The following is a 26,454-nucleotide window of genomic DNA, read 5'->3' as shown; positions in this document are numbered from 1 at the left end:
CACGTGGGCACAGTGCTTTCTATTTGTATATATTTTGTATGTATATGACCCTATTCTTTCTATTTTATTCCCGTTTTAGACGTTTTGGAGCCGAGCCAAAAAGCTGTGTACTTTTGGGGTGTTCTTTTACATACCCTTCATGCCTGTGTGTGTCTGCCCTCTATGTGTTGATGGTCACGTTGATAGCAGTGAGAGACAGGCGGGTTTCTTTAAGTTGACTATTGCACAAATCAGTGACCACCGGTAAACACCATTCTTTAATCATTTACCCTAAAAGTTGCAGAGGGTCAGGAGTTATAAAATCAGAAGGGGTGAGCCAGGCTTTAGCTTTCTTCGTCGCTTTGTTTTCAATCCTGCTGCTGCCTGCTCTAGCACTGACCGGCTCCCGGGGGTCCTGCCCTGTCGAGGGCGCTACGAAGATGAAGCAGATTACCGCAGCGCTGTGCTTCACGCTGCTGTCCCTCAGCAGCGCCCTCAGCCCTCAGCCTCTGGTGCCGGAAGACTGCAACGCCACCGAGGTCCAGGCGGGCCTGGTCCTTGACGAGATAAACAAAGACCGAGACGAAGGTTACATCCTCAGCCTGTACCGCGTGGCCGACGCTCACAGCCAACCCGTGGTAAGGGAGCGTGGAGTTAGGGGGAAATGTGTACGTGCCCTAAACTTGGATAGGATGTGGCGTAGCGGACCAAGTTCGAGTCTCGGTGTGGGCTCAACAACCGGTGATTCTGGGCAAATCATAATGTTCCCCGTGCCTACCAAAAAAAATGAATGTGCCGTTGTTATAACTGGTGCTCATGTATAGCGCTCCAATACCTTCGGGTCGAGTTCGCGCTAGATTAAAACAAAAAAAATCCTCTTCGTTCCTTCACATAGAATGTACTCTTTCTTATGAAGAAATATCTTCCCGCAGATCTCAAGTAAAACAAGCATTGGCATAGCCAATAGGTCTCGCCTTTGGGACCTTATAAGTGTTTAGTTATCCAGCACGATTTCCTTGGTGCAACAATATCCAGTGTTGCATGGCTAAACACTTATAAGGTCCCAAAGGTGAGACCTATTGGCTCTGTCAATGCTTGTTATAATTGCCAGATTCACGAACTATAAAGTTCATACGGATAGTAGTTGTTGAGTATTAACAGCTGGTAATTGTCCCCATCATTATCTGCCCTCACCCATTGGCTTACGCCAATAATTTTATAGTTAACACTGACATCCAGGTCATTAACCATTGTTAATGCAATGATCAGAGGGCAATGATGCTTAATTTACCACATCCATTAGAATGTGACAGCTAATCAGATTTAAATTCAGAGATGTTTAGGACAGCACTGAGTGAGGGGACAAATGGGTAGATTCATCAAAGACCCGTTTTGCGAGTCTTTAATAGCGATTCATAAGGAATCGCTATTACAGACTCGCAAGACGGGATTCATGTAGGAATCGCAAATAAAATTGTGATTCCTACACATTCCTTATTTGCTATTAGCAAATTGCTAATCGCAAATAAGGAATAACTCCCCATTCATTCCTATGGGCCTAAAGGCCCATAGGAATGAATGGGGAGTTATTCCTTATTTGCGATTAGCAATTAGCTAATCGCAAATAAGATAGCGATTTCAAGGGTGCCAGGAGTGTCCAAAGGACACCCTGTAGCACACCTGAAATGCAAATTTACACAGGTGTTGCACACGCACATGTCCAAAGGACATGTGTGTGTGTAACATGCAAAAGAGAAAATTGCACTAAAGTGCTTTTTTCTAATTTTTCGCTATTTACCACAAAGTCAGACTTCGTGGTAAATAGTGACCAAATATTGCGAATTCGCAATTTCAAATTGGTTGATGAATTGCATTTAAGGAATCTCAATTAGAGATTCCTTAAATCCAATTCCTCGCAAATATGCGATTTCGCAAATAGTGATTTTTGCATTTGGGATGATGAATCCCAAATGCAAAAATCGCTCTCGCAAAGGGCCAGATTCTCAGAATCTGGCCCTTAGCGAGCGCAATTTTGTTTCATGAATCGGGCTCAATCATCAATCAATCATGCTGAAAACTTGTGGAATAATGGCATAATATTTATCATCAATTTAATATTGACTACTTGATATTGCAGTGTGCATTAGGTGTGACTTTAAATACTACAGAGAGAGAGAATTATGCCAAGATGTTAATGCCAGTGTGTTGTAACTGTAACAACAACAATGGTGTAAATTGTAACGGGTAAGTTCTGGAAAAGAGTTCAGATTCAGTGCAGAAAGTTATCAGACACACGTCTCGCGCCCTGGGCAATGCTCAATATTACTTTTAATAACCCGCTGCGATCAAATAAAAATATATATGACCGTCAGTCGATTGACTAATCAAGTGCCCCTCACCTAAGATGTCCTAATCCTCCCTGGTCACAAAGCTCCCGCGCAAGGAATGCCGGCCACGCTTGATTAGCCAGGAACTGCCGCCGCATACATAAGTAACATATCACATTCATATGCAAAATAAACAGTCTGCACTATTTCCGAAAATGTCTGGTTGAATGAGATCTGAATCATATCCAGGAGAGTGGAACAAAAGGACACGTGAGTTGGTTTACGTTTCTTGGCCATTTCCACCTCCTAACATGGCGAGCATCACATGAGGTTCCCGCACCCGCCACAACTACGACGCCAGCACTCTGCACGCTCTCAACCCCGGACGACCCACAACTGCTTCAAGGCCACCCAAAACGCACACACGGTCCTTTCACCTGCCGGAACTGCAGCTACACCAGCCACAGAGCCGACAAACCACCCGCCAAGAAAGACCTCAACCACCTCCGATGCAAGCTACTAAACACCCGCTCTGCACGCAAACACGTCGTCGAGCTCTGGGACCTACTCAACACAACCGCCCCTGACGTCGCCTTCCTGACAGAGACCTGGTTGAACAACTCCTCCACACCCGACATCGCCATAGCCATCCCAGACGGCTACAAGAGACCACACCAACGGAGTCGGAGGAGGAATCTCCATCGTCCACAAGAACAGCATCAGGGTCTCGACTAGCACCGACGACGCGCTCAGCACAGCCGAACACATGCATTTCCAGATCCACACAGACCCGAACTCCACCCTCAGAGTCACCCTCGTCTACCGACCCCACCCCCAGTTCAGCGACTCTATCGCCAACTTCATCAGCACGCACGCCCTGACCACCACCGACTACATCCTCCTAGGAGAGCTGAACTTTCACCTTGAGAACAACAACAACTCCACAACCCTGATCGATAACCTCGCCAACCTCGGACTGAGACAACTCATCACAACGCCCACCCACTCCGCTGGCCACACGCTCGACCCCGTCTTCTCCTCAAGCCCGCACGTCTACGTCAGCCACACCACCAAACTCCTCTGGACCAACCACCGCTGCATCCACTTCACCTTCCAGAAAAACACCACACACCACCGTACCCAACAGATCCCCGCCGCTGGAGCAAAATCACCGAATACCAACTACATGCAAACTTTGCTCTCAGCCCACCCACCGAACCCTCCAACACCGACGTCGCTGCCCACAACCTCAGAACTCCTAGATTCCAAGCAAGCCTGCCGGAAACTAGAGAAGAAATGGCAACGTGAACAAACTCCGGACAGCCACGCAGCACACAAGGACGCCGTCCGCAACCACCACCACCTCATCAGGGCTGCCAAGAAGACCTACTTCAAAGACCGCCTCCACAACAATGCGCACGACAGCAAGGAGCTCTTCAACATCGTGAAGGAACTCTCCAAACCTTGTGAGACTCCCTCGCCACCTTCTTTTATCGCAAGATAGCAGAAATCCACGACAGCTTCAACACTCAGACAGCCCCAACAAATAGCAACACAACAGACCCTCCGCACACCATCGACCACATCCCCTTGCTAGCCTGGACCAGCGTGAGCGTCAATGACACCATCAAGACCATGAGCACAATCCACTCCGGCTCACCGTTAGACCCTTTCCCGCACCACGTCTTCAACAAAGCAACCAGCTCCATCGCACCCCACCTACGCAATGTCATAAATCTCTCCCTTGAGACCGCGACCTTCCCAGAGAGCTGAAAACATGCTGAGATCAACGCCCTACTCAAAAAACCCAAGGCAGACCCAAGAGACCTCAAGAACTTCCGACCCATCTCTCTGCTCCCCTTCCCGACCAAGGTCATCGGGAAAATCGTTAACAGACAGCTATCCCGATACCTCAAAGCGAACAGAATCCTGGACCCTTCCCAGTCAGGGTTCCGCAGCAACCACAGCACCGAGACCGTCCTCATTGCTGCCGCCGACGATATCAGGACCCTGCTAGAAAATGGGGAGACTGCAGCACTCATCCTCCTAGACCTCTCCGCCGCCCTCGACACCGTCTGCCACCGCACACTACATGCACGCCTCCACGCCGCAGGGATCCGAGACAAGGCTCTGGAATGGACCACCTCCTTCCTCTCCGGCAGAACCCAGAGCATCCGACTCCCCCATTCCCTTCCAAAGCCTCCGAGATCATCTGCGGCATACCTCAAGGATCCTCCCTCAGCCCGACATTGTTCAACATTTACATGCCCCGCTCGCACACGTCGCCCAACAGCACGACCTCAACATAATCTCCTACGCCGACGACACTCAACTGATCCTCTCCCTCACCAAGGACCCCATCACCGCCAAAGCCAACCTCCATGAAGGAATGAAGGCCGTTGCAGACTGGATGAATATCAGCCGTCTGAAGCTGAACTCGGACAAGACGGAGGTCCTCATCCTCGGTTCCAACCCATCAGCCTGGGACGACTCCTGGTGGCCAATGGCACTGGGGGCAGCCCCGACCCCCACTGGCCACGCACGCAACCTGGGAATCATCCTCGACTCAACGCTCTCAATGACCAAGCAAGTCAACACCATTTCCTCCTCCTGCTTCAACACCCTCCGCATGCTTGGAAATATCTACAGATGGATCCCGACAGACACAAGAAAGACAGTCACCCAGGCCCTCGTCAGCAGCAGACTCGACTACGGAAATGCCCTCTATGCGGGAGCCCCGACCAAGCTCATCAATCAACTACAACGCATCCAAAACCCCTCGGCACGACTTATCCTCGATGTACCACGACACGGCCACATCACCCCCCACCTGAGAAACCTACACTGACTCCCCGTCAACAAGAGGATATCCTTCAAGCTCCTCATCCACGCACACAAGACACTTCACAAGACCGGCCCAGCCTACCTCAACAGACGGCTCTCCTTCTACACCCCCAAACGCCAGCTCCGCTCCGCTGACCTCTCACTCGCCACCGTCCCATGCATCCGAAGAACAACCACCGGCGGGAGATACTTCTCCCACCTCGCCGCCAAGACATGGAACCCCCTCTCACTGAGCCTAGGACAGACCCAAGATCTGCTGAGCTTCAGGAGGATACTAAATACCTGACTGTTCGATCAGTAGCGGCCCCCACCTCCCCACAGCACCTTGAGACCCTCGCGGGTATGTAGTGTACTTAACAAATTATTGATTGATTGATTGATTGTCTGGGCTCAGCGGGTCACGCAGCACCATGGTCACAACATGACAGCGTCCATCGTCAACAATGTAGTAACTCGCTAGTCCTTACTCAAAGCACCTTCAGCTCAGTGTGCCGCTGCTACGGTATATTTATTTCTAGTGCGGCACGGTTAGGAGGACGCCCTTGAGTCAGCTATTGAGGCCAATACTGTGGGAGGAGTCCGATAGGATACCAAATGTTAAGCAACGCCGGTAAGTAACAAACATGATTACAAAGCAAAATACAATTTAAGGTGATCAGAATGTGGCAATTATTTCAGAGGTTGGCTGCGGGGAGGCGCTCGCGGCAATGAAATCGTTTGAGAAAGAGGGCTATCAATACTTTCCGCCATCTCTCTATCATGCCTGGGGGTGCACTGTTGATGCAGTGACATACTGCCTGACTCTGACATGGAAGCTTCTGTGACACTTCCCAGCCCATGAATTGACTTGCATGGGTTACACTCATGCGCGCTGTAGTGATGTGTTTCTTCGTGTTCATGCTGCAGGTACGAGGTTGCCAGCTTTGCACATGTTTTTGATTTGCTCGGATTTCCACATGCGTTATTCTATGGTCTGAAAGGTTGGCGTTGTCAGGAACAGCGTTGGTATTCCTCGTTGACTGCTCTGTGTATGGTGGGATCACTGAAATAATATCGACTGACAAAATATCGACTTGCCAAAATATCGTGGACAAAATATCGACAGTCAAAATATCGAGTTTGTATCTACAAACAGGTAAGTACAAAAATATCAAGTACAAAATATCGTTAACAAAAATATAGATGTAAAAAATATCGACTTTATTAAAAACAGTGTTAAATTAAATTAATATTGAATTTTAATTACTAAAATATACTTAAAACGACTTAAATTAAATTATAATAATAAAATAATAAATGAAAATAATAAAAATAATTTTTTAAAATCTGATTTGTTGACCCTGAACCCTAAAAATACCCCTTTACCCAAAAACCCAAAACTGACCCTGAACCCTAAAAATACCCCTTTACCCAAAAACCCAAAACTGACCCTGAACCCTAAAAATACCCCTTTACCCATGACCTGAAAACTGACCCTGAACCCTAAAAATACCCCTTTACCCATGAACTGAAAACTGACCATGAACCCTAAAAATACCCCTTTACCCATGACCTGAAAACTGACCCTGAACCCTAAAAATACCCCTTTACCCATGACCTGAAAACTGACCCTGAACCCTAAAAATACCCCTTTACCCATGACCTGAAAACTGACCCTAAACCCTAAAAATACCCCTTTACCCATGAACTGAAAACTGACCCTGAACCCTAAAAATACCCCTTTACCCATGACCTGAAAACTGACCCTGAACCCTAAAAATACCCCTTTACCCATGACCTGAAAACTGACCCTGAACCCTAAAAATACCCCTTTACCCATGACCTGAAAACTGACCCTGAACCCTAAAAATACCCCTTTACCCATGACCTGAAAACTGACCCTGAACCCTAAAAATACCCCTTTACCCATGAACTGAAAACTGACCCTGAACCCTAAAAATACCCCTTTACCCATGAACTGAAAACTGACCCTGAACCCTAAAAATGCTCCTTTACCCAAAATGTATCAATATTATTTAATTACCAATTAATTATTAATTAACAATAACAATAAAGTAAATATATTACAACATTAGGTGTAATTATTTTAATAATTAATATTATTTTATCAAAATTAATTACTTAAAAATAACACAAAATTATATATATAAAAAATGTACTCTAATTAATGTAATTAACTAATTACAATTAATTAATTAAAAATTATTTACTAATACAAAATATATTCAAAATTATATTAATTAATTAACTAATTAATATTAATTAATTATCAATTAATTATTAATTAAAAATATTAACAAACATATATTAATTAATTAATTATTATTAAATTACTTCCCACCCTATTCTCCTATAAACCCACAACCCGCTACAGAATTACATTACGCAATTATTATCAAAACAAAATTCATGTAATAAAATATTTTATAACATTAATACACACTATTCACACATATTATTACATAAAAATACACTATAAAATATTATATATTATTAAAAAATCGATATTTTTGCTATCTATATTTTATACAGTCGATATTACTTCACTTACCTGAAAAACGATATTTTTGTAGTCGATATTATGTCCAGTCGATATTTTGTCCAGTCTATATTTTAAACTCGATATTATGTCCAGTCGATATTTTGGAGTCGATATTTTGTCTCTATACCGTATGGTGCTATCCCGCTTGCTATTTACAGTGGAGTATGTACTGGAGTTGTGGGCATATGTAGTTACCCAGGTTCCAGTGCCCCTAATGAAAACAACACATTGTCTGGGTAACACCAGGACTATGTGCCCACTGTGTCAGAGTCCTCTTCCAAAGTTCTTGTAGATTGCACTCTGCACATGCTTGAAAACACACGTGTGCTTCTGGCTTTGCGTCTGTTCGCAGGCGGTGGGGAAGCCAGGAAAAATAATAGGCCGAGGCCAGCAAAATATTCCCGGTGTACATGCAATAGCAACAAGTAAAATATGTCAGACGCATTTCGATTAACATAGGATATTTCTAGAATGAATATATTACTGCATTGGCATCGTATAAAAGTATAATCATGATCGTACTTTTGAAGATAAAAGTGAATGTGATATACTTATGAAAATACCTTTATCAGCCCTGAGAATACCGAAGAGTTATTCCCAAGGGTGGAAACTAACGAAAACTTGTTCATTTAAAAGCATGATCATTGGATAACATTAGTCAGAACCGGAAATGACATTCACTAACCAGCACAAGCTCGCGCGGCAGCAGGGGGCGGGGGCCTGCGCGATTCCCTTGCGGGAGCAGCATGCAGCAAGGCGCGATGATTGCAACCATATGGCGCCACACGCTCCCGCAAAGGAATCACCAGACGTGCACGCGTTGCTATTGCAAGCAATGCAACGCGTGCACGTTTTTGCCCCCAAAGCTGTGCCGATGGCTAAAGGTCTCTCTCCTATTCAGCGCATGTGCGCTGCGTAGGCGAGACCTAAAAAACTGGGGGCACCAATTTCTTGCAATTTAGCTGCCCGTCTAGAATGGCAGGATGGGCGTGCAAATAAGTGTAAAGGCTTAGAATGTTGCGACATTGTGGGTGTTCACTAGATTTCTATTGCACATCCTATTTAGTCCATGCTAGCTCCAATATACTGTTGGGAAGAAATCCTCACGTGGGGGATTTTCTGCAGCCTTCAGTGCAATCGGCATGTAAATATCCGTATTGAGATTTTATGAATCGGGATCTGGGATTTGTGAGCAGAAGAATCAATCTTTATGCGCATTGGTTACACTTAGGCGTGCACACGTTTTTTAACTAAAGTATATATTCACTTTGCTTTACGTCATGAATCACTCTACTGGTTTCAATTCCGATCTGTATGGCATTGCTCCTTTGACAAATGCTGCTAATTCTGTAATTAAAAGGATCTCTGTAGATAGATGAACGAGCAGTGCAGAAATAAATCCTTCACAGGTTTCAATCCTTCTGGGCCGGCCTTTAATCCTCATCAGGTTGGTAAAATGTGCATTACACAGCTCAGACTACCTAGCTATGCTGTGAGAAGAGTTGTTTCATCTACAGAGTTCTCAAGAGTGTGAAACATAGATTGTAATTGTGCAGATATTGATTAAAAAAATGATGTAAGCTGATATTTTGTTCTGGCCTTGCTAGCAATATATTTTACAGGAAGTGCGATGCTTAGTGGTACGCCTGCTGCCTTAAAGGGGATTAATACTTAGGGGGTGAATACGATGGTGGTGAACCCACGGCCCGCCGGTGGCGGGTTTACTGCCATCGTAACACCTTTTTCCACCCGCCATATCAGGATGGCAGGCGGTGTGCCTGGCGGACGGAAAGCCCATCCTCCACAGGCCCGACAGAGACATTTGTTACGATTGTCTGTCGGACCCACCTGCATCCACAAAATGGTGGCAGTGCCTAGCAGGCACAGTCCCTTAGATTTGGATGCTGCATCCCCATCAGCTTGTCAAGGACGGTTCAACCGCCATTGAAAGGCTGGCGGGGATGTAATTTGGGGGACCGTGGCGGGCCCCCCTTGTGCTGGTGCCCCCCTACAGTTCCCTGCAGCAGGTGGCAGGCACTGCGTGGTGCCTGCCACATAGTGCAGGCAAATGCACAACATGCATTATTAACATTGAGGCGGATGCTGCAGCCAGCAGCACCCGCAGCAATGTTAATAATACCTTTTGTGTCTGTAGGGGTGCCGGCCACATTGCAATATGCTGTGGGGGAACGCTGCCATATAGGCGGGCGGTCCCAAACCCTGGGACGATGGCGGACGGACTTAAGTCCGTCCGCCATCGTACGGGAAACAACAGTTACAACGCAACTGTTACAACGGACCACTGTTACAACACAACTACTACAACGCAGGATCCTTTACAACGAATGCCTTTACAACGCATGACATTACATAGCAGATGCTATTACAACGCATGCCATTACAATGTAAGTATAGGTAAGTTTATCTTTTTTAAAACATTTATTTAATTTGGTTTTTGGGGTACAGGGGTATTTTTAGGGTTCAGGGCTAGGTTTGGGTTTTGGGGTACAGGGGTATTTTTAGGGTTCAGGGCTAGGTTTGGGTTATGGGGTACAGGGGTATTTTTAGGGTTCAGGGCTACGTTTGAGTTATGGGGTACAGGGGTATTTTTAGGGTTTAGGGCTAGGTTTGGGTTAAGGGGTACAGGGGTATTTTTAGGGTTCAGTGCTAGGTTTGGGTTATGGGATACAGGGGTATTTTTAGGGTTCAGGGCTAGGTTTGGGTTATGGGGTACAGGGGTATTTTTAGGGTTCAGGGCTAGGTTTGGGTTATGGGGTAAAGGGGTATTTTAGGGTTCAGGGCTAGGTTTGGGTTATGGGGTACAGGGGTACAGGGGTATTTTTAGGGTTCAGGGCTAGGTTTGGGTTAAGGGATACAGGGGTATTTTTAGGGTTCAGGGCTAGGTTTGGGTTTTGGGGTACAGGGGTATTTTTAGGGATTAGGGATAGGTTTGGGTATAGGGGTACAGGGGTATTTTTAGGGTTCAGGGCTAGGTTTGGGTTTTGGGTTACAGGGGTATTTTAAGGGATTAGGGATAGGTTTTGGGTATAGGGGTACAGGGGTACAGGGGTATTTTAAGGGTTCAGTTTTAAAAAAAACTACTTTAAATAAAATAAATTAATTACATTAAATTAATTAAATTAAATTAATTAAATATTTATTAATTACAATTTTTTTTAAAAAGATATACTTACCTATACTTACGTTGTAATGGCATGCATTGTAATAGCATCTGCTATGTATTGACATGCGTTGTAAAGGCATGCATTGTAAAAGATCCTGCGTTGTAAAAATCGCGTTGTAATGGTATGCGATGTAAAAGTATGCGTTTTAACGTCATACATCCCCATCGTACTCACCCCCTTAATTATATTTGCAGTTCGTAGAAAAACATGCTGACAATTCAGATTCAGAATTGAGATAGGGTGAATAAAAAACTGTTTAACGGCTTCAGTCTGCAAAAAAACAAAGCACCTGATTCACTAGCTGCACTTTGAAGTATGTCTGTAGTACTACCAGTGGCGGCCGGCTTGTGTAATCTTGGTAGGGAAGGGTGGGCAAGTCGACTGATGACGGAATAGGTATAATTAAATAATAACTATTCCGTTGTCTGTCGGCTTCCCCCCCACTGCACCCTGCCCTGCCCTGCCCTGCCTCTCCACACTTACCTGCGCCGGCCGCCACTGAGTACTACACTAACACTACAATACTTACTACAACGTGCTATTCTCAAACTGCACTTTTGTAAGTGTACTGCATTTCGGTATCTATAAACTGCACTTATTTATTTGTGTACACTTTTGTAGTAACTTACACCTTGTAGTAAGCTCCTACCTCCATTATTTTGTAGGGGAAGGAGTTGCACTACAAGTGGTTGGCCATGTGTAGTGCTGTACTAACTCAAAAGTGTAAATTTCCTTTGTGACTCAGGACCCAAGGGATTAAATATATCTTTGCACATCCATGTGTGAACTAGGTTAAATAAGGTTGTCAAGGCCCACATAGGCATGAGCGAATTTTGCGGATCTCGCGTTCGCAAATTTTGCGGATTTGCGGATTCGCAATCCGCAAAATCCGCGAATTCCCGCGAATTTGCGGATTTTTTTTTTTTTGTGTTCGCCCGTGTTTCTGCCAGTTCGCGAGGGTTTTTACAATTTCGCAATTTGCGAACTTACCTGTCGGGTCGCAAGTTTTGCGAACTTGTTGTTTCTACGTGTCCAGCCTGTTTGGGACACTCTTCTTCATCACTGCCACTCTCTGTCACCACTGCCACTCTCTGACTACTCATGCCACCCTCTGGCCCACCCATGCCACCCTCTGTTTCATCATCACACCCTCTGGTTGTCCAGTGTACATTATTTTCGGCAAAGCAAAGCACACCTTCCCTGCCTCAAGTGACCTGAATTAATTTGGGGCTGATTAATGTGTCACAGAATATTTTTTTAGCTGGCACCTGCTTCCTTAGTGCGCCCTGATTAGTGATCTTTTGCACTTGCTAAGTGCTTTCATTGTTGCAAAATTAGTTACAACACCTGCCCTGCCCCAACTGACAATAATGAATTAGGGGCTGATTAATGGATTTTAACTTCCAGCCTGGCTCCTGCTTGTCTCCCTTAGCTGTAATTCAGGACCTTTGTGGCATATGTGTAACTATTCTGAGGTTCAGAGCAGGGTCACATAATAGTTTCAACTGGCAACTGAACTCTGGAGGGGCCCCTCAGGAAGCACTACAGGAAATGGCTACTAATGATGTGCCTGAACTTTTGAACCTGGTAAGTAGTTACTTTCAGTTTTGCTAAAATCGTATTTCTGCAATTTTGCACTTATTCGCGGGGCGCGAACTCACGCGAACAGTGCGAGCAGTGCGAGCAAAATCCGCTGCTCGCGGATTTGCGGATTTTGCGGGAAATTCGCAAATCTCGCGGATTGCGGATTTCCCGAAAATCCGCAAAATCCGCGAGCGGAACGGATTTTCCGCCCACACCTAGGCCCACAGTGGGCAGAAGGATTTTGGCTGTCTCTGTGGCCTCAGTGTAGACTAACTTGTTACTTGTAGAGTCAATGCAGGTTTCACTTCTCAACAGTCTTCAGTGCCCCTGAGTCTAAAGTGTTGCTGATCCTCCCAACCAGGCACTGGAGAAGGAAACCTAATACATAAACTTGTTCCTCCAGGGAAGTTCTCAAGGTGTTTCTATGCAATGCTCATGGCCTCATGGTTTTGGCTTCAGAAACTTTTTTTAATGTATGTGTAAAGCCTTGTTGTTTTGGCATAGCTAAAAATAACTTATGGCACACCTATCATCCCATCTCAAGACTTCCTTTGCCAGCTAAAATCGTGGAAAAAATAATTAATGTAGAGCTATCCAATTTTATTCTAGAAAATCAACTTCTGGAAACCCTGTCAGTTTGGGTTTAGAGCGAATCACAGTACGGAGACTGCACTCATAAAAACCACCAAAGAGATAAGAATGGCACTGGATGGCCAGCAGCTCTTATCTTACTAGACCTATCTGCAGCATTTAACACGGTGGACAATGGCTAATTGGTCCACCATTGGATGCCATAGTGGTTAAAGGTAAAGCTCTCACGCTATTAACCTCCTTTTTATCAGAGAGATCTCAAACTCTGAATCTTGGTCAGTTTAAATCCCCACCCTTTACTCTGCCATGTGGGGTCCCTCAGGGCTCTTCATTGAGCCCAAAGCTTTTCAATATCTACGTTTCAGAACTTGCCCCTCTAATTAAAAGTTTCAATTTAAATCCAACATCTTATGCTGATGACACCCAACTGGTTGTATCAGCTGTAGACAATGACATCAACTACCCTCTAAGATTACACTAGTGCATGACCGCCCGAAGCAACTGGATAAGTAGACAATGCTTACAACGGAACTCGAGTAATACAGAGGTTATTCTGTTTGGCAATCTCTCTCCAGCTTGGTCTCCTGCCTACTGACCGGACAGTTTGGGCTCACCGCCCATTCTGGTGACTAAAGCCAAACATCTTGGATTTATCATGGATGATAAGCTCAGATATGAGGCCCAGGTGTCAAAAGTAGTGTCCTCCTCAATGGACACCATCAGGCTTTTATATGAATGGCTTATATATGAATCTCCAGGTTAAACTACTTGGTAAACTCCAGGCGGTGCAGAATACAGCAGTCAGATTGACTTTGGATAGCCCCAAACACCAGTCGATATCTGCAGGCATTCGAGAGCTTCACTGGCTCCCGGTGTGACAACGGATTAAATTTAAGGCACTCTGTGTGGCCCATCAAATCCTGTACAGAGACGGACCGACATTTCTTTGGAAGGCCTTTAACTGGCATTCACCAAGTAGATACCTACGATCAACCAATGCGAGATTGAATACCTCCACAAGAATCAGGAAAGTGAACTGGGGAGGAAGGAGTTTCATTAAGCACAGCCAGGCTGTGGAACTCTATCCCACTGTATCTCAGGACCATACCCACCCTTCTCGCTGTCATAAGGGAACTTAAGACCTGTCTGTTTGGGAATCAGCAATACCCCGGCTCAGTAGCTCATGTCTCTGCAAGCGCCAAGACATCTATGGGCAAACGCGCGCTATCAAAGTTTATGTAACAAAACATAACAAAGTCTTCGCTCACTCTGACCCTTAGGATTCTATCTAAAACGCAGCTCCCCAAATAATTTCCGTCATTGGTAAGGAGGTAGGTGACAAGGTTAAGGGCCCTTCTGCCTTCAGATATCTTTGATGCTTGAAACCCAAAATATCATTGTTCAGTTGATCAAACAGTCACAGCCTTTCCGCTAATTTAAGAAAGTTAACAAAAACCCATGGCCCTGATTCACAAAGGTAAGCTGACACTTTTGTGTAAGTTCACTATGTTTTTTGGTATTCACAAACTACGAGTTTAGTTTGACTAATAGCAATTTTTGACTGCGGAGACTCCGCATTTAGGGAGGAGAACTCTGTCCACAAACAGATAGGACCAGACGATCTTTTCAAGCCGGGACTCTGCCACGCGCGTGGAGTCTCTGCAGTCGTAAAATTACTGTTAGTAACATTAAACTTGTAGTTTGTGAATACAAAAAAAAGAGTAAACTTATACAAATGTGTAAATTTGCCTTTGTGAATTAGACTTCTAAAGTATTTAATAGTAAATGCCTTACCTATTATTTATCCGGGCATCACAACTCCTATTTGGAAATCAAAGAGGGGGCTCAGAACAATCTTCTCATGTAAGAGAGGACCTCTTGGAATAGGTGTCATGTGATGGAAGTAATTTCTCATAAATGTATGCGGCCAAAGACAGCCCAACCAGTATTTTTCTGACGTAAAATGGGTAATTCATCAATTAGCAGGTAAACGGTTCGAAGCATGAGAATTTGTTTGTGCAGCACCTTTGCCTACAGAGTTTACTCAGGGGCTGATTTGCGAACTTGTCACGCAGTGCAGTGCAGCAAGTCACCTTTCTGTGCTGCATTGTGCAACAGGAAAAGGGCAGGAATGTGCTGTATTTAAGGCAATATGGTGCATTCCTGCCTTTTCTGCTGTGCTGGTGCCCTTTTGGCAACCTAGCGCCAACGCAGACACCCTTGCACCATGGTGCAAGGGTGCCCGCGTAGCATGCAGGAATATTTTTGTGCAGGAAGTTATACCGTCCTGCACAAAAACAATCCAGAGAGGCATATTCCTTTTTTCATATGTGCTTCTTAATGCCCCACACACAAACAGAGGAAGTAACAAAGAGAAATAGATATTTATTCTGGAATATATGTTGATACTTCACAAACTAAAACAACGCATACTTTTACAATGTTGTTTTTAGTTCGGAAGTACCTTTACGACACATTTTTTATATCGCATAGCATTACTTGGCAAGTGCTTTGAAATGCATATAAAATGTCTTTTCAACAGATCCCAATTCCCTGCATACTTTTACAACGCATTTTTATTTAAATAACCCCCAACACTACGCTAATTTCCACATCCATTAACACTAGCCTACATAACACATGCTCTACAACACTACCCTAACCCCTCAAACACTTCCAACAGCACGACCGTCCCCCTTCCCTCAATCCGGTCCCTACATGCAAACACTACCCTGCACGACCCCCCCCCACACACTACCCTAAGTCCTAAAACACTACCCTACACTACACAAAAATCACAACACTACCCTTAACACTAAAACACTACCCCCTGCACGACCCTCCCCCTTCCTCATTCCAGCCTCTACACTCAAACACTACCCTGCATGACACACCCAACACAGCCCTAAACCTTTAAACACTACTCTACACTACACAAACACCACAACACTACCCTAAACCCTAAAACACTACCCCCTGCACTACGCTCCTCCTTCCCCAGTCCAGTCCCTACACTCACACTACCCTACATGACACCCCAGACACTACCCTAAAACACTACCCTACACTACACAAACCACATCACTACCCTAAACCCTAACACACTACCCCCTTGCACGACCCTCCTCCTTCCCCCATTCTAGTATCTACACTCAAACACTGCCCTGCACAACACATCCAACATTACCCTGAATCCTAAAACACTACCCTACACCACACAAACGCCAAAACACTACCCTAAACCCTAAAACACTACTCCCTGCACTGCCCTCCCCCGACCACCAGTCCTGTCCCTACACCCAAACACTACCCTGCACGACCCCCGACACTACCCTTAAACCAAAAACACTACTCCTTAAAGACTACAACATTACCCTTAATTCTAAAAGACTGCCCCCTGCATGACCCACCCCCTACCCTAAACCCTTAAAAACTACACAGCCCCTCGTACCTCTCTCTTCTCGTGGTTCCTCTCTTCTCCTTCCAGTGTCGTCAGAGTGGCGTGATCGGTGCACGTCGTTGTGAGGAAACGAAAGAGCCTCAGTTTCCTGACAACGATGTGGATCGCATTACAACGCTTGCGTTGTAACATCGCATGCGATGTAATAACATGCGTAGTAAAGGCTATGCGTTGTTACAGTGCATGCGTTGTTACGCTTGCGTTGTAATGGTATGCGGTGTAATAGCTGCATACTAACAGCTGTTCACCATTTATCCTTGTTACGCCTCTCCTAGGGAGGCGTATCTTTTTGGTTCATTCCCAGGTTTACCAGTTCTGGTAAATCTGGAAATGCATCAGAAACCATGGGAGTTGCCTGAGCACACACACACACACACACCACCCATGGAACGCCTTCCCAGGGCAGAGTAAGGCTACGCAGCGATTTGTGCTGTGTTGCCTTACTACAGATCTATGGAGCCACTCAGAGCCATGCAAAGTGGCCATGTGTGGCTTCATAAATCCCATTTAGGACTTACGTCACCCGTGCACCACCTTGTGTGGTGCAAAAATGAGGCAACTTTGCTCATAAATAGGTCCCTTAGAGTTTGCATCGGTCAAAACTGATCAGGTCCATAGAGTCAAAGCAAAGCAGTGCAGAGTGGAAAAAGGAAAAGTAGAAAACATTAGATGGGCAAAAGAATTATCAGATACCCACATTTGCAAAAATATACATAATTCAGCCACTAAAGCTCAAAATAAGTGTCCAGAAAGCAGAGGAGAATTGGCATGGTGTTTACCAGAAAAAAAGTGAGCAGTGGTGTAAGCTTGAGTGAGACACTCATTAACCAAAGACAGTATAAAGAACGTGAATCAGCTCAATTCAGTGGGTAACAATTCATGTCAATAGGAGATGATTTTTCCAAGTAGTAAAAACTTGAATGGTTCAGTTCTCAAAGCTTACGAGAAATGGAAATCTGTATACTGAAAATCACAAGGATTAAAACAATTATTACCACCTATTCCTAATTGTGACTGATGCTATGCACACATTTATAGAACATTTTTAGTCAAAAGTATTCCCTTGAAGGCAAAGAAGTGTATATTGTCTGGTTCATACCAATGACTTTAAGGCAAAATGTTAAAACTCTTGAAAACTTAGTTGAAGGGTTCCAAGAATGTAACTCCAGTTGGCCGCATTGTGGATGTACAAATTACAGATTTGTACAAGAGAACTGATGCCGCACCTTTTTATAAGCCTACCACTGACGATAAACAGGGGACGAAATTACCTTTCCTGTAAGGTTAAGTCTCATAAGTCATATAGAGTCCCGAGTCTGGATGGACTACCAATGAATGTCTTCAAACAAGAACTAGTACGATGGGCAAAGTTACAAATTTCATTGTTCAACAACATAATGGACCACTGCCTTGTCCGTCATCATGGAAGGGACACCCTTGCAGTTCGTGTATAAAAATGGCTCAATTGGTGATCCCAAAAATTTGATTTCATATCCAAGCTACACTCAAAGTGGAAGAGTTGACCTGCAAAAACTTGTGACTGGGCCAGAGGTTAATAACCTTTTGCGTTTTACCTAAAATTAGGTTTGAAAGAGGAAACTAATAGTTAGACATTCTAATCCCTCCATTTTAAGCCTATAAGGGCCTTTGGGGCAACTCAACTGGCCTTCTTGCATGCTATGTTGACAATGGTGTAACTTTGAATCAAGCTGAACTCTCATGTCTATGGAATAAACCTGGTGCATGGGGGATAGAGAATACTTCACTGAATGTTATAGTCAAAGTCCAACTCCTGGGCAAAGGTCTAACTAATTATCAAGTGAAGGAGATCTCACCTCTCAAACGAAGACAGAAAATTGACTCACACTGGGTTGTGTCAAATCTCCACTTGTATTTCCGTTGTATATTTCTAACTTTCTGGCCAAGTTAGATTCACTTTAAGTTGTTTCCCAAAAGGTGGGTGGTGTGAAAATCAGTAGTCTATCATATTCTGGAAATTTACTGTTGATTACCTCTAATCCACTCAGGTTGCTAAGATTACTAAAACATCTGGAATAAATTAAGCATTAACCATCTCACAATAAGTATAAAGGAAACTAAAAGTAAGTTTTTCTCGAGAAAGAAATCTAGACTTGCTTGGCCTGTAAATAATACTATGATAAGTCAAGCTTCTATATAGCCATACTGTATTACTTGTTTCCTACTATGAAATGTGAAGCAAACTTACATAACTTGATAAACAGTGCTACATTGTGATATTTGGCATAAAGAAATGTTTAATACATTATACAGGTTGATCTACTGGGGCTCTTAATATCAGCATTTGAGACTAAACTTGAACTGGGTATTCTGTATGGTTCACCTGCCTTTATGGGAAAGTTAAATGAAGCTATGTATTCAATAACAATAAACTGTATTAGGAAACGCTTGAACCTTCGTCAGTCAAGGCCAAAATGCTGGGTATGCCTAGAGTTTGGGTTCTCGCCTATCTATGTATTAGAATAAGAATAAGAATTTCTATTTATTAGCATCTGGATAATTATTAAAGTACATTGCAGAATGAAACAGTGCCAACATTGGAGCCTTAAAACATGCTTCAGTTTTAGACTTACAGTCATCGTCAACAGAAAAAAATTGTAGTCCCATTCCGTAGCCTTATTTGTTGGAATTCTATAAACATGACTCTTAGGAAACCTTATGAACTGAGGGTATATATTGTATGACATTCTTATTGGGTAAAATAATATAAACTCCTGAATTTATCTGGGATTGGTATTTGCTTATTTGGGAACTGCATTCACATTAAGGTCCTTATTACTGATTCGGCAGTCCAATGGACCACAGAACCTGTAGAGGCAGTCCATGGATGGCCAGACTAGCGGTCCGCCGGTCACATTAGGACTGTGGAGTGTTGACCACCACAGAACAGCTGCTTCTGCCAGGGATCCACAATCCCTGGCGGAGGCGCAGCGGTCTTAGGACCCTAAGATGCTGGGTGTGCTGCTGAGGAACCGCCAAACCTTTTAGGAGAAAACTCTGCGCAATGGGGTGCATGTAGGAGGCACATGTTGTGCCCGGATGTGTGCATGCACCCATAGTTCCTTCGGGGCATGGACTTGAATCTCCATGCCTTGCATGAACTGCCTTTGACACTCCCATTTTTCTAAGGCATTACAGTGGGACCACCAAAGAACTGTCCCCAGAGTACTCCGGTGGGCAGTCTTTAATGGCTTTGGCGGTCACTGAGCGGGGAGGCAGAGTGGCAACTCCACTGTGAGGCCGCCAAAGTCATAATAAGGCCCTATGCAAGCTTAACTCCAAAGAAACAAGCCAACATAGACTTTAGTGTTAAAATCACATTTTTCCATCTTAGACTGTGATATTTCTCATTGTGACACTTTGAAAATCCTTGGAAGTCATCTGGGCATGCTCATATAAATTTGTTGTTGATTTTTTCAGCAAGAGTGGACTATTAGCCACATTTTAGGTATGTTATGTTATGTTATGTTATGTTATGTTATGTTATGTTATGTTAATAACACTTCTATAGCGGGCAGCTGCCCCAGCCAAGGGGCGTCCCGGCGCTTCAGACAAAGTACCCAAAACACAACACAGCCGAGCAAACACAGCGACACACAGAACAAGAACTAGGATGGATGGGGGAACAAGTGCGTTTTAATCACCCTCCTAAACTTCTGGAGCTCATCAAGATCACGAATGTGTGGCGGAAGAGAGTTCCACAGTTTTGCGTCCAGAACTCGAAAAGATCGACCTCCCGCCCTACTCAGCCTAAATCGAGGGACCACAGCCAGGTTTTGGCCCGCGGATCTAAGAGAGCGCGAAGGCACATATGGCACCAGAAGATTCTCGAGAATCTGAGGGGAGGCCAGCTTAAGGATCTTAAAAGCTAGGCACAAGGTCTTAAACTGGATCCTCTGAGCCATAGGCAGCCAGTGCAAAGAACAGATGGTTTTTTCTGCAGAACAGAACCTTGGTAGTCCTACCAGTGCTCTGGCTGCGGCGTTCTGAACTCGTTGCATCCGGGCGACTTCAGCCTGGTTGGCCCCTAACAGGAGCGAACTGGCGTAATCGAGCCGAGATAATATGGATGCCTGTATAACCAGCTGCCTAGTAGGGGCATCAAAGAACCTCAAGATAGGTCTCAAACCTCGAAGGATGCCGAAGCAAGTGGCTGCCACTCTCTTAGTGTGGGCGCGAAAACTGAGAGCAGGGTCTAGCCAGACCTCCAAGTTCTTTACCTCTGAGACTGGGATTGGAGTTACACCCAGTTCAGGGGACCACCATGCATCACCCCAGCAGTCTGTGGTTTGCAAATTGAGGGCCTGATTTAGAATTTGGCAGGCAGGTAATTAGTAAAAAAATTTGATAGATAACTCATCCTCCCTATTAAAAGTGCCATAGGAAATAATGCACTTGTAGTAAAGTGAATGGCAAATCCATAATGTCCTTGACAAGGGCAACCCATTGGTCAAACTCTAAATCAGGACCTATGCATTCAAAATCAACCATTACAAATAGTTTTGGTGGGTGTTTGAAACTTTGATTTGTAGGGTCACTAATAAGATGTGCTCAGTCAAACAGAGGTTCCTAGTCATTGCAAAGTGTACTAATCCTTGATCTGTTGCAATTGATGTTCGATAGACTGTGATTGATTCTTTTAACTTTTGCATTGAAAAGGGCCAGCCATTTTCAATTATACAATAAAACGTTTATTAATATTACTCATTATTATTAATATTATGTATTGCTAGAGGCACAGATATTGGCATTTTGCTCCTGGTTCAAATGGTTTCTTCTTGTTTCAAAAATATGCTTTTTTTTCTTTTAGGGTCCGGGTAGAATATTTTACCTAACTATTGATGTGGTGGAAACAACATGTTCTGTGCTCAGTGGGAAGAGCTGGAAAGACTGTGGAATCTACCCCTTCCATCAAACGGCAAGTAGTATGATAACAAGTAGATTTACATTCAATAATACCTGTTTTTCCTAACATTTATTGAGATAAAAAAGGGGACACTTTTTAGTTCTGGCAGTAGCCAAGAACTTTTTTTTAAAATAATAATATCTATATAATATACTTACTTACTTACAATGCCTTTTAGACAGCCCTGTTAATCCATTGAATAAGAAATAAACAATGGTCCCCTCAGGAGAAGTAGAAAGCTTTTACTTCTAATGCAAAGAAAAAATGTGAACAGAAATTAAACTAAAAAACCTTTCAGTGGTTAAAACAAGTGCCTGTATTTCTGGACGCACAAGCCTGTGCAAGATTCAGGTAAATGCATTACATAAACATAACAATAGAGAACCTGAACATCCAAACTTCAACACAATAACAGAGAGGGACTTCTTGTGAACATCGCAGTGTTTAACCCATTAAGCGCGCCGCAAATTCCGCCCCAGTGTGGACGTTCCATTGCGCTAACGGGATCGGAACGTTCAGCGGACGTGCGCAGCACTAGCGAGGTAGTGCACGCGGCGTCCGCCGAACGTTCGCAGCACTAATAGGGTTAAGTGAGTGGGCAGGACAGTGAGCAATAGTATGCAGTGTTTTTGTAAAAACGTTAGGTTGACTTTAAAAATGCTTACATTTTGCATCAGGAAACCCTGGTCCCCAATGACTCAGTGGGTTCCTCTTCTAGCAAGTGTTCATTTAAAGCTAACACATGTATGTCGAAGTTTCGACCCCTAAGCATACATTTTTTGTATAATCATCCTCAGAAGCCAAAAAGGTAGAGATCACATAGGTATTTACAATCACGCCGGCTACAATTGATAAAGAATCAAGCCGCTAGGCTTGTCCACGGCCAGCCGAAATTCAGCCACGTGAAACCCCTGCTAAAGAGCCTGCACTGGCTCCCAGAGACCCAGCGCAGCCTCTTCAAACTGGGCTGCCTGATTCACAGAGCCCTGTCCTCCCACAGTCCTGTTTTTATTGGATGTATGACGGTACAACAAGTGCTTTTACAACGCATACCGTTACGACGCAGGTTTTACAACGCAAGTCTTTACAACGACTTGCGTTGGGGGGCGCTGGATAGTGAATAGTTTAATTTACTATTCCAACTCCAGTCCCCTTGGATAGTAGGGAAGGTGATGGATAGTAAATTAAACTATTAACTATCCTAGAGCGCCCTCCAGCGAAAGTCGTTGTAATGACTTTCGTTGTTAAACCAGCGTCGTAACGATACTTCGTTGTAAAAGTTCCATTGTAAAGGACGTTCCCCGTTTTTATTGCTTCCAAAATACAGCGCTACACTCCATCTCGCGACCTCTGCTCCTCCAGCTCAAATCTTCTGACCCCCTGTCTATCCAAACGGAAAAGACACGGTGGCTTAAGGTTCTCATCCCTGGCACCACATTTCTGATACTCCCTCCCTACGGGACTGCGCCATATCCCCTCCTACATTCAGTTTAGGAAATCGCTCAAAACATGGCTTTTTTCCCTGGCCTACAACTAGTCCCCCCGGCTGCCTCTGTCAATGCCTATCCGCCTATGCGCCAAGAAACCGCTGGTGTACGTGCGCTCAATAAATAATTTTATCATATCATGTAAGTCTCACTCATGTATGGGAAGTAAAATTGGATCCATCTACATCTATACAATAAATCCAATATTGTTCACTCAGGATATAAAATGCGCCACAGCCTTCAGTTGCTCACAACCGAGAACGCGGCTCTTCATCCATTGGTCTGTTGATGTATCATCCACATTTCTTTTGTAGAGTTACAATATAAGGATATTGCAAGTCACCAAGGGGTTCTGTGACTATGTAGAGGAAGGAGGCTGAAATGGTGCCAGGGTGACTAGTCTTCCCAGCAAAGCAACATTGGGGGCCTCATTACGATGTCGGGCGGAAAGTTTCCGACAAGCAGTAAGAGGCTTTCCACCTGAAATGGTAGGTTAAGACTGACCGCCGTATTTGGATGGCGGCGGTCAGAGTTAAACCTGGGGAGGAGGGATTCTAGCATGGTTCCGAGGGGCTCAAGAAGCCCGTCCGTCCGTCGGAAAGACAGCATAATCCCACAATGACGGTGGTTCCGCCACAGGATTACAATGTCAGTTTCCGCCATGGAAAGGCTGTCGGAAAATGACATAGGGGGCCCCAAATAGGGTCCTCTTCCCCACTAGCCCTCTGCAATAGGGCCTGGAGGCATGGTGCCTGCCACACGGTGCAGGGATGTGGCAGTGCCTGCCATACAGTGCAGGTATGTTCACAAATATCCATTTTGCAATGGAAATTTGTCCTTCGGGCATTTCCGCCTGCTGCACCTGCTTCAATTGGAAAATGGATGTTTGCGCCCGCCCTATGGGTGGTCACATCGTAATCATGTGGTCGGAGCCGCCGACCGTAGGTTAGACAGTTCAAAACTGCAACAGTCTCGTCCGCCCGACATCGTAATCAGGCCCATAGTTTGGATTGGGGCTTTGTACTTGTCAGCAGCCTGAATATCTTGTGCATGATAGGGGTGATAGGGTCATTGATCAAGGATACTGATTAACATGTGTCATGGCAGATGAGCTGCAGCAACACATAAAGCCTCAGCTTTTTTATTTTGTACTATACCATTCTCTTCTTATAAGGAACCTATATCTGAATATCCTTACTCATGTGAAGAAAAGATAGGACCCAGCAATGCATTCTGTTGTACCAAGAATGCCGAGGCATTGTACCCCGCTCAAATTCTGATGAGAAAAGAGGGTGAGGGGGGGATGGGGAGGATGGAGCGTGCTGTTGACCAGGTTGCAAGGGCAGAGGAATTTGGAATGAAAAAATGTGTGTTGCCATAAAAGCACAGATAAAAACATCCTAAATTCTCACATGGGTCTTGCAAAGGATCACTTAATCTTTCAAAAGGTTTTCACTAATATATGACTTATGCTGATAAGATGTGAGATTTGTGACCGACAATAGGTGAAAAAAATACAGTATGCACTCACATCCTATGGAGCTCTCTGTAATGTTTAGTGGCAGAATATCAAGAACAACAATAGCATTTGACTTGAATATAAAGTCCAAAATAAAATATTTAAGGATTTTGTGTTTATGGACTTTCAATGTGAAGTAGCCAATTATTGTGTAGAAAAGAGTGTGGAAGAGAATATCAACAAAAAATGTAAAATATTGCATTTGATAAACACTAATTTATAATTAATGTATTTTATACATTAATCAAGTAAAGAACTAATAGCATGTAAAATAATGGTTTTAATAAGTTATGATAAATGTGAATATATATTACATACTGGCGGTTGCCAGTAGGTAGTTATAGTTAGGACCTACTTTCCATAGGAAATCCACAACATTCTATTTGGAATAACTTTGGCGCTGGTGGGCAAATCTTCACGAATTTCTCCAAGAAAATGGCCTGCTCTGCTCTGCCCCTTCCCTGAAAGTATGGGGGTGATTCATCAAGTGGGGGCCGAGAAAAAAGGGGGGTCCCAAAACATGTTTTCCCCATGCAATTTTCCATAGGGACCTTTAGCCAGGGCTACAGCAGAACGGCTGAACGGAATTACACCAAATTTGGCAGAGAGGTAGAGTTCAGTTTTGCAGATTGTGCTTTTTGTTAAATGGTGTAAATCCGTTCAGTAGTTCCTGAGAAAATCAAAAGTAAAATCATAGTGATATCTAGAGATGAAGTACTGCACGTATACCGAAATCCGTACAATTCCGAGCACGAGCTGCATGCTTATTGGATGTCAACTGTCTGTCAACACTTCAAACCAGGAGGTGTTGGCAGCCATCTTTTGCCTCGGTAGCACCAAGTCACAGTAAAACAAAGTTGAAAAATAAGGAAAGGGGTCAAGGTAGAAACATGTTGACCCTCTAGGCCTGCTCAGGGGGTCCCACATGGATCTTTAGGCGCACAAATTTATTTATTTTTTAAATTAAAAAAAACGCGGGGTACGCGTATGGTACTCGTACGCGGTGGAAAAGGAAACAAAAACTAGAAGTCCGTTTAATTATTAATTAGCTCCCAGGGGGGCCAAATCCCAGGGGCAATTTTTTTCTATAATGGGGGGCTTGGAAGTGTCCAACAGGAACAAAAGAATGAAAAAAAATACCTAATGTCGAGGACATCGATGCTCCTGCTTCCTGCGTTTTATCAGGTCAATAGACTGTTTCCCATAACACAAAGGTTTATTGCAATAAATGCATAGAATTTTAACTTTAGCAAAATCAGGATCAATTTGGGTGTGGCCTGCTTGCTGAAAATGCTGGTGCAACAGTTGATGTGCTTGGTGCAGCAGCGGGTGGGTTGTCCTTCAACCTCTGTGTTGCAGCTCAAGCAAAGTTGTTGGGGTGTAAGTTCTTCACATGTCGCTACATATTTGATGTGCCAAAGGAGTATTTTTTAGATGGATCACCCCTTGAAAGAGTTTGGAAAATTTTACAGGTTACTTTTGGAGCATTAACCTTTTTTTGCCCTTCTGAAAAAGTAAAAAACTGCCAAATTGGAGCTTCTTTCTTCTTCTTTGGAGGTTCTTCAGGAATGAAATATTCCTCTGAAGAATGGCTGGAAGATGAGTCCATTGCTGTTATTATGGTAAACTTTGTTCTATTTGACAAGATTCTCAGAAGATATGCTTCTTCTTAGAAAGTCAAATTAGAATTATTAAAATGGGACGGAAGTTTCAACAGTTGTAATAGGAAGTGTTATGAACCAATCAAATCTCTTCTTTTAAAGTCACATGGCTTTGCGTACTCTTACGCTGTGATTACGGTACTCTTACGATGCGAGTACGCATGACGTTCCACCACGTTTTGTGTAAGTAATATAGGATTATTGGAACTTAAAAGAAAATGTTTTCATAATTATCCTAGATACTGTCTTCTGTTAGTATGTTCATTAAATACATAAATATAAGTTTTTAAACAATTAATAACATTCATGTCTTTGCGTAGGGGGCGCCGT

At 44.0% G+C, this 26,454-nt stretch overlaps 1 protein-coding gene across 2 annotated transcripts in view; it reads left to right on the top strand.

The window, feature by feature from the left end:
- The first annotated feature begins 294 nt into the window (after positions 1-294).
- LOC147684010 (fetuin-B-like) overlaps positions 295-26,454 on the top strand; it is a 49,746-nt gene continuing 23,586 nt past the window's right edge. The window contains exons 1-2 of one of the 2 annotated variants that reach the window (XM_086944356.1): positions 295-617; positions 21,362-21,469. In XM_086944356.1, coding sequence (XP_086800482.1) covers positions 420-617; positions 21,362-21,469 — 306 coding nt within the window. In that variant the 5' untranslated portion in view covers positions 295-419. The remainder of the gene's footprint in view (positions 618-21,361; positions 21,470-26,454) is intronic. The other variant, XM_086944357.1, reaches the window with a different exon arrangement.

This window comes from Lissotriton vulgaris, chromosome 11 (genome assembly GCF_964263255.1).
Source record: "Lissotriton vulgaris chromosome 11, aLisVul1.2, whole genome shotgun sequence".
Lineage (NCBI taxonomy): Eukaryota > Metazoa > Chordata > Amphibia > Caudata > Salamandridae > Lissotriton > Lissotriton vulgaris.
The sequence above is the reverse complement of the archived record's forward strand: the minus strand, read 5'-3'. Positions and strand labels throughout refer to the sequence as shown.